At 45.5% G+C, this 8,681-nt stretch overlaps 1 protein-coding gene across 2 annotated transcripts; it reads right to left on the bottom strand.

The window, feature by feature from the left end:
- Nucleotides 1-262: 262 nt before the first annotated feature.
- Nucleotides 263-6,501, bottom strand: ZC4H2 (zinc finger C4H2-type containing). 2 transcript variants are annotated; one of them, XM_042480557.1, is made up of 5 exons: nt 6,223-6,501; nt 3,279-3,450; nt 2,717-2,889; nt 2,374-2,536; nt 263-1,476 (listed from the first exon to the last, which is right to left on the bottom strand). In XM_042480557.1, the coding sequence occupies exons 1-5, from the start codon at nt 6,273-6,275 to the stop codon at nt 1,363-1,365; spliced, it is 675 nt and encodes a 224-aa protein (XP_042336491.1). In that variant the 5' UTR covers nt 6,276-6,501; the 3' UTR covers nt 263-1,362. The 2 variants fall into 2 exon arrangements, with proteins under 2 accessions (XP_042336491.1, XP_042336489.1); XM_042480555.1 differs by lacking the exon at nt 6,223-6,501 and adding an exon at nt 3,988-5,105.
- Nucleotides 6,502-8,681: the final 2,180 nt, after the last annotated feature.

Raw genomic sequence — 8,681 nt, 5'->3', positions numbered from 1 at the left:
TGGATATACATATATACTGTAAAGAAACTCAAGAACCACAGCAACAAACAACAAAACCTCCAGAGACATTTGTCCAGTCTGGAAGGGTCTGCTGCCACCTGAAATGTTGTCAACAAGGCCACCAAGTTCTAATCTCTTAATATGTACAGAAAAGTAACCTGCGGCATCTTCTGAAAGACCAAGCAGAAAGGAGGTCTGCCAGCTGACCATGAAGCAGGATTCCTCCTCCCCAATCTGCAAAAAATCCAGATAGAAAGACCTCTCTGGACCTAAGTTATTTATTAATCATCATCTTAAAGTGAATGTTAGGGTTAATGTGTGAGCCCTAAAAAGTACATTTTGAATCTGTTTATCATTACACCAGTGAGTTGCCTTAACTCTGACTGTAGGCCATGGCAGTTAAAGTGGGATCACAGCAATGCAATTGCAATACAATTTGTGTCGTGTGTGAAAGGGCCCCAGGTCTTTGCTAGTCAAGACTTTCTTTGAATTCAGCAGGGACAACTCACAGTGAGCAATGCTAAAGAAGCATCTCTTCCTCCCATTTTGAATTCCAGTTCAATTCCCAGTATTTCCAGTAAGTATTTGCAGTTGTTCCATGACTGGAAACACCGTTAAACATTATGCAAAAGGAGGAAAAATGACAAGGTAGAGATAGGGAGCAAAGTTGCTGAATTCATTAGAAAAACAATCACTGTACACAGATTATGCAGAAGCATGGATTCTCTTAAGCACCAAACTTCACTATTTTGCCTTTTTAAAAGCAAGGAGACATATCCGGCAAGGCGGGGGAACTAAAACAAGAGTAAGCAAACATTACGCACTCCATGAATACACATTTCTCCCATGAAAGATTCTCAAGCTTTGGAGACGACTGGAAAAGTAGAACCTCAGTACAAAAATACCGTAGCCATCAAAAGCAAAAAGGGGGAATGGGAAGCAAGGGCAGGTTTGCGAGATGAGTAGAAAAAAGTCTTCAGTCTATCTACTAAATAAAAGATGAAATGTAAACTGGACAGAGGCCATCCTTCATTTTCCCTGTACAAAAGGTCCTTCCACCTTCACCCGAAGCCTGGTACAGGACTTATTTGTGAGTCCAACAACAGGGACGACCAACAGGTTACCTATGTAGCACCATTAATACTTTCCTAAAAAGCAAAAGGATCCAAGACTAGACCAAAATAATAATCATAAAAAAGAATTAAGCCCCAACAAAACAGTTGTGCTTACATCACATTATTTAAAAAAAGAAGCTCAAATCACACTCTTGTTTTGCCTTGGGGTGAATTCGGGTCACAAGTACAGTTCTACCGGAAAGGGACGGGTACGACGGGTCACAGGGTTCCTCCTCCAACTGCCTTTTCATTCATCTTGCTTCCTTTTGGGCTTCTTGGGGTTCCGGGACCGGCTTTTGGCTTTGCACAGAGGACAAATGGGTGCGTTCCGGTGGATCTGCTGATGGCACGACAAGCAAGCCTGAAAACAACACAAAACCATTGCATAAGAAAACGCAGTCAGCCCTCCGTATCCACTGATTCCCTCCGTATCCACGGATTCAACCATCCACAGCTTTAAAATATTCAAAAATAAATGCAGTGCGCCCGCACCGTACGTGGGCATGCCATACACGGCATATATATAAGTTCCATTTTATATAAGGGACACCCTTTTACTATGCCGTTGTATATAATGGGACTTGAGCAACCATAGATTTTGGTACCCACGGGTGGAGGGTTCCTAGGACCAAACCCCAGCGGACACCAAGGGCCCACTGTACAAGTACAGATTGTCATTGTGGCTCCTTTGATCAGACGCTCCTCCAAACGGATGCACACGCACATTATCAGTGCACAGAAATATATGTACTGTATAGCCAGTGCTCAATATCCATGGCTTGAAAATATTCTAAGAAATATATATAAATTCCAAAAAGCAAACCTTGATTTTGCCATTTTATATAAGGGGCACCATTGGACTATGCCATTGTATATCATAGGACTTGAGCAACCATGGATTTTGGCATCCATGGGGGGATCCTGGAACCAAACCCCAACAGATACCAGGGGCTAGTTGTACAAGTATTCCCATTAAGGCGGGCAATTCTGGCTTCTGCCTCGACACCAGCTCAGCACTCATCCTACTGGAAGAAGGGTGACAATGTCCCCAAATGGCCTGCTTTCACAGACACAGCATGCTCCTATCACCCCCCAGAAAGCTCATGTGCCCCACTCCACCCCCATGTTTGTGTGCCTTTTCCAAATAACAGGCTTGTTTTCAGTCTTGGCACAGAAAAGGCCTCCCATGAGCCCCCCCATGCGCTAACGTTTTGCTTTACAGCTGGCATCAGTTGGTGGCTCAAACGCCCATCCTTACCTTCATGGGTGGCGGCTGCTGTCGAAAGGTTGCTGTCTGTCTGGTGTCCTGTTTTCTGGCGACTTGCAATTGCTGGGCAGCTGCAGCTGCTGCTGCCAAGGATTCTGGAATTGGAGGCTCCTGTGGCTCCGTCTGCCACTCAGCTTTCTGCTTTTCAAAGTAACTGGACCAAGAAGGAAAAACCAAGCAGAGATATCCATAATCAGGTCTGGAGATCTGGAAACCCTACACCCCTCCGTTTGCCATTAAGAAAAACAGAAGTGCATGGTTGCAGGATCTGCTATACCCATTGCACCAGACAATTTCCCTCTCAAGGCTTTACAGAATGCAAACATCGGCTTACTCTAGGGAGAGCTTCTCTTCCTCCTCACACAGATCTGGCAACCTCTGCAAGCCCAAAGTCATCCTCAAGGCATCGACATGCTCCTTGAGAGGTTTGTACTCTTCATGCAGACGCCGGGTGGACTCCAAGAGCTTGTTGAGGTCATTCTCAGACTGTTTGATCGTGTTCTCCATCTAGAACAGAAGGAAAGTGACACTGGCTGAGCATGTCCCTTCTCTGGGGACATCTGGCCATCGCAAGAGACCCACACAATATTCCGTTTATTTGACATTAAGTTACATCTTTAGGAGAGAGAACTAAAGAGCAAGTACCTGAAGGATCTAAGGACGGTAACACTGGAAATCTCAAGGCTGGACTTCTGCAATGGACTCTGCAATGGACTACCTCTACACCAAACTTTGCTCCTCTAGATGTTTTGGACTTCAGCTCCCAGAATTCCTGAGTGTTGCGCCAAGCTAGCTAGGGCTTCTGGGAGCTGAAAAAGGGGCTTACTCTCAGCCTGAGTGATTATGGAAACCTTCCCACCCCAACCTAGTCTATGCAACCTCTGGCCGTCACTCACAACGTTGATGTCGGCATGGATGAGGCGCAGTTCCTCCACGTGCGCCATCTTCTCCTGCAGCAGGAGGTCCATCTCCTGCTTGTATTCCTTCAGGTGCCTCTCCTCCGATTCTAGCGCTTCAAATTCAGCCTTCAAGCGGGCCTTGATCTTCTCCATCTGCAGAGTCTTATTCCTGCAAAGAAGAAGGTGGAGGAACAAAGGCAGACAAGATCAGAGACAAAACAAAAGAAAAAAGGGACTGCAAATCACCCAAAAATGGCAACCAAAGATGGATGTGAGTCTGAGGTTCATTTCCCAGTTTCGTTGAGTAGGGCTGGGAAAGTCCTTTCTCTGAACTCATGAAGAGTTTCTACCACCAAATGGGGCATTTGGTTTCCTTCAGAGGTTTGCTACTGGAAGCAAAGAAGATGGTCATGTCAGTTCCTAAAAACCTAAAGCAATAGGAAAAGCTTTAACTAGCTGGCAAAAGAAGAACCTCCCTAGTTGAAGGAGATCCAAAGCTTTGGAGCAGCCACCAGGAAGGCCCTGTGCCTTGTTCACACCAAGCAAACCTAGAAAAGCAGCAGGACAGGGACAAGATCCTCTCTTGAAGATTTTAAATCTGAATTGGAACTAACCAAGAGGATATTAGGGCTGAAGGGTCCAGCCACAGAACTCCCATCCCTCCCTGCTAGCTCTCAGCAGTGGCTCTTGCACATCTTTTGCTAACCATTGCGACCACTGCGCCACTTTGTTCATTTTTGTCTCTGCTTGTCTTCTCTTTTGGAGCACCTCATTAGCACCAAGGTTTTCGCAGCAGCAGGAAGCCATGGCATCCCTTTGAGCCGCCGGCTCTCTCCGAAGTCCTCTCATTTCAAATGCTGTGGAGATGATCAGAAAGAGGAAAGGAAAATACAACCCCGTTCTCATTATGGGTTCACCAGCAACCCGGACTAGTGTGAAAACCCTACAGTTGCTTTCTCTGTGAAGCCAAAAGGGCAGCGAAAGGGGGTGAAAGATAATTTCCATGCACCAGCCAGCATCACCTTGATTTCATTCCCAAGAGCTTTGGACAAATAGGAACTTGAAAACCAGCAGGGTTATAAGCTTTCATTTAGAACAGAGATGAATGATAATAATAAGAATAGTAATAATTAAATAATTTTGTTTATACCCTGTCTCTCCATCAAGATCAAGTACCCTTTCATCCTTCAAAGATGGATGAACTACTATTTCCATCACACTTCAGGCAGGCTATGGATGATGGGAGCTATTGTTGTTGTGGGCTTTCAAGTCAGTTCCATCTTACGGCGACCCAAAGGCAAACCTTTTCATGGCAAGATTTGTTCAGAGGAGGTTTGCCATTGCTTTCCTCTGAGGCTGAGAGTATGTGACTTGGCAAAGGTCACTCAGTGGGTTTCACGGCCAAGCGGGAATCGAACCCTGATCTCCGGAGTCATAGTCCAACTTCAAACTGCTATGCTATGTTGGCTCAATCTGGACAGTTATAAGTTCTCCAATCCTTATTTATTTCTGAGTCCAAACCCCAATGGATACCAAGGGCCCGCTTTATTCAGAAGGTCCTAAACCCAAAGACTCCCACCTCCAAACAAAGGATCCCAACTAGCAAAGACAATGGGGAAAGCCTTCTGCCTTATACCATAGAAGACTGAGAACATTTCATATTCGCGTAAGTAGGTCACAGGCTTGATTTCATATACAGCAGATCGAGACGGCTGATTCATCTCAGATATCGTTTTGGGCACTGGAAGCCTTGAGCAGTCTTGAAAAAGACCAAGTGAAAAAGCTAGAAGCAGTTAATGCCTTCCTTTTCATACATGCTATGGCCTGTTACAGACTGCCAAAATAAAGCTGCTTCGGGTCTCTTTGGAGGTATGCTGTTTAAATGATGCATGCATCCTAAGAATCCGGAAGCTGCACCAAAGCGGCACTCCAGTGCTTAGGAACTGAGTGTGGCTTTGGTGCGACCTCCGGACTCTTAGGATGCATGCATCATTTAAAGAGCATACCTCCAAAGAGACCCGAAGCAGCTTTATCTGGGCAGTCTGTAACAGGCCTGTATGACCAAAAATTGGTTGGCTGAAGAAAGATATCCCTGTTTTATGGATGTTGTCCTTTGTTATATGGCCAACAAGGCTACCCCTCAATAGTAACTGGAGGAGGGCATTAATTCTATATGTACAAAACCTGGTTTCCTATATGGTCAAAAAGGGTTGGCCGAAGAAAGGGCTCACTGTTTTGTGGATGTTGGGTGTTCTTGTCCTCTCCAGCTGCTGTGGGACTTGCATTGGAGAACTCAGGAAAGGTATCACTGTTCTGTGGATGTTGCACTTTGCTATACGGTCAACAAGGCTACCCTTGAACCATAATTGGAGAAGGGCATTAATTCTTTATGGTCAAAACTTGGTTTGTTATATGGCTAAATATTGGTTGGCTAAAGAAAGGCATCCCTGTTGTCCTTTGCTATATGGTCAACACAGCTAGCCCTGAATTGTAACTGGAGGAGGGCATTAATGCTATTTGGCCAAACCTGGTTTGCTATATGGCCAAAAACTAGTCGACCAAAGAAAGATATCCCGGTTTTGTGGATGTTGCACTTTGCTACACGGCCAACAATGCTACTCCTGAACAATAACCGAAGGAGGGCATTAATGCTATATGACCAAATATTGGTTGGCTGCAGAAAGGGATGCCTGTTTTGTGCATGTTGTTTTCCTATATGACTAACACAGCTAGCCCTGAATTGTAACTGGAGGAAGGCATTAATACTAAACAGCCAAAATTTGGTTGGCTGAAGAAAGGGGCCACTGTTTTGTGGATGCTGGATGTTATTGTCTTCCTCCAGCTGCTGTTGGAGAAATGGGGAGGATGCTGCAGCTCTTGCCTCCTAAGCCCCCTCCAATGCATGCATGTCCCAAAGGGATGGAGAGGAGGCTTTTCTTACCTGATCTCCTTGATGCTCTCCAGTTTGCACATGATCTCCTGCTCCTCAGCCATGCTGCCTGCCCTCCAGCTTGCAAACCTCCCGAGGAATGGACCCAACCAACAATGAATGCCAGGGAAAGGGAGGGGGATCCAGTACAATGGACCCAAATGGAGGCGCCCCCAACAGGGCTCTGGGTGCAAAGACTGCAGCAGCAGCAGGAGGAGAGGGAGCTTGCAAAACCTCTCGGGATTTGCAGTCCGGGGCTTTGCAGCAGCCCAGCTTCTGGAGGGTTGCAAAGACTACAAGTCCCACAATGCAAAGCGGAGCCAGGCTTTCACTCTCGCTTCCGGCGAAGCAAACTGCTTTCATTTCGTGTCAATGCTAATTTGTATCAAAGGTTGTTTGAGGTGGAAAGGATGTTGGTGCTTTTTGTTTAGCAGATTTTGCTTTTTTGGAGGGAGGGAAAGGGATTTATTATTATTATTATTATTACATGGTGCATCTTTTTTAAATGCTTTGAAAAGAATGCTAAGCTTTGCAATAATAATAATATTAATAATGACTTATTTATGGCCCGCCCAATCACAAGGGATTTCATTGCAAGTGCAGAATCTGGATGAGAATCTCTCCTCCCTTTTTGCTTTCTTTGGTGCTATGATGCATTCTAATGCATTGCAACATTTTAATACCTTATATTTTTTGTTCTGGATCGGAAAGCAAATCAAGCCTGATTTCTCCCTGGAAACCAACATTACTGAACTAAGGCTTCCATACTTTGGGCATATTATGACCCACTGCAAATGGCAGTAATTCTCAGCAAAGTGGGAGGCGTTAAGAAAAGAGAAGGACGGCAGTCCCAGTCTATTGGTTCAATAAAGACGCCAATACTGGCCTGAGGTTGCAAGACCTGATGATGGTTGGCGATCATTCATAGGATCACCAAAAATATATAGGATATGTTATTCCACAGTACTAAAAAGCCATGGTCTGGGGAAAAATGGACTACTATGTAGTCCAACACATCTGGAGGGTAATAATTTGGAGGAGCGCCTCATTGCAAACTGATTGAATCTACTGTGTAAGAGGCAGATGGAAATGTTTTTGGTGCAAGACTAGGTGCGTTTGTGCACATCTGTGGAACAAGGGAAGGAGTGCAATGCTGCTGCCATTTGAACCAAGTTAATAATCCCCTCCTTGGTTCCAGGAGAGCAATGAAAAACTGGGTCAGTTTCCTCCAAGTTGTATCTTTGGAGGACGCACCTCCCTTTTACGTGGATTAAGAGGAGTTGCACACAATTGCAGAGCAATGAATTTTCTCCAGTTGCTAGGACACAGAAGGAAGAAGATTGGCGTATTGGAGAGACAAGGAAGAGAAAGGAAAAAGGCCACAAAGTCGATGCAAAACCGCGCTCCCATCTTTGCCTACGTTCTGCATTAATCCCACTCCTTTCCTTTTGGTGGTAGTAACTTTTTCCCCCCTTCAAAGAAACCTTTGGAAGCTGGAAGAATCCCTGTGAATGCGGAAAAGCCACAAATAAAAACAAACACAACCCTACTCTTTTCCCCTAAAAGAATACCTCTCTAGGAATCTCTAGGTCCTCTGGTACAACTCTATGTCAGACCTTGATCATAGAATCACACTGGAGGACCCACAAATGCCTACAGAAGTGTTTTCTATAGGAACTTCTAGGTCCTCCAGCACAACTCTATGGTCAGCTTCTGACAAAGTTGCGCTGGAGGACTTAGATTCCTAGAGAGAACATATGAATCAAAGCCGCAAATGTGGAGGGCCAACTGTATACATAAGGGAGGTCCAAAACACACTGCAGAAATAACCCAGCTTGAGACAGCTTGCCCTGGCTTAGTGCTAGGGAATCCTGGGAATTGTAGTTTATTGTGGCACCAGAGCTCTCTGACAGAGAAGGCTCAATGTCTCACAAAACTACAGTTCCCAGGATCCCCTAGCATTGAGTCAGGGCAGTTAAAGCAGTCTCAAACCGGATTATTTCTGCAGTGTGTTTTGGGCTAAACTGGATTATTTACTTCTACCGTGTGGTAGAATTCAAAGATATAGCCATGTTAGTCTGTGGGATCGGTACGTAGAGAGATCCTGTAGCACATTTTGAGACTCAATGAAAGGAAGAAGTTGGCAGCATGAGCAAAGTCTACACAGTGATCCCCAAACAGTGCCCTTGAAGGGATTTTGGACTTCATCTCCCAGAAGCCTCAGCCATGTTGGCCAATAGCGTGGGATTCTGGGAGCTGAAGTCCAAAATTCACAGCCTAGGAAAAGCTCCTGCTGCCAACCCCTTTCTTTCAGCGAGCCTCAAAGGTACCATGAGAGGTCTCTCTACATACTATCCCTGCCCCGTGTTTTGCACCATTGAAACCTCAATGGCAACTTGGGCGCCTCAGTGAGTCAGTCAGTGCCCGACTAGGCCCAAGCGGGCCTTGAAGTAGAGGCTTGCTGCGCATGT

Source organism: Sceloporus undulatus, chromosome 7 (assembly GCF_019175285.1).
Source record: "Sceloporus undulatus isolate JIND9_A2432 ecotype Alabama chromosome 7, SceUnd_v1.1, whole genome shotgun sequence".
NCBI classification, from domain to species: domain Eukaryota; kingdom Metazoa; phylum Chordata; class Lepidosauria; order Squamata; family Phrynosomatidae; genus Sceloporus; species Sceloporus undulatus.
The sequence above is the reverse complement of the archived record's forward strand: the minus strand, read 5'-3'. Positions and strand labels throughout refer to the sequence as shown.

Bases quoted from the DNA above. Each gene is read 5' to 3' on its own strand.
- ZC4H2 (XM_042480555.1), bottom strand. From the start codon at position 4,286: ATGGAAATTATCTTTCACCCCCTTTCGCTGCCCTTTTGGCTTCACAGA. The intron at 3,451-3,987 runs GTTAGCAAAAGA...TCTTCTTTGCAG, and splicing joins GTGGCGCAGTGGTCGCAATG to GAATAAGACTCTGCAGATGG. The intron at 2,890-3,278 runs GTGAGTGACGGC...CTTCTGTTCTAG, and splicing joins TCCATGCCGACATCAACGTT to ATGGAGAACACGATCAAACA.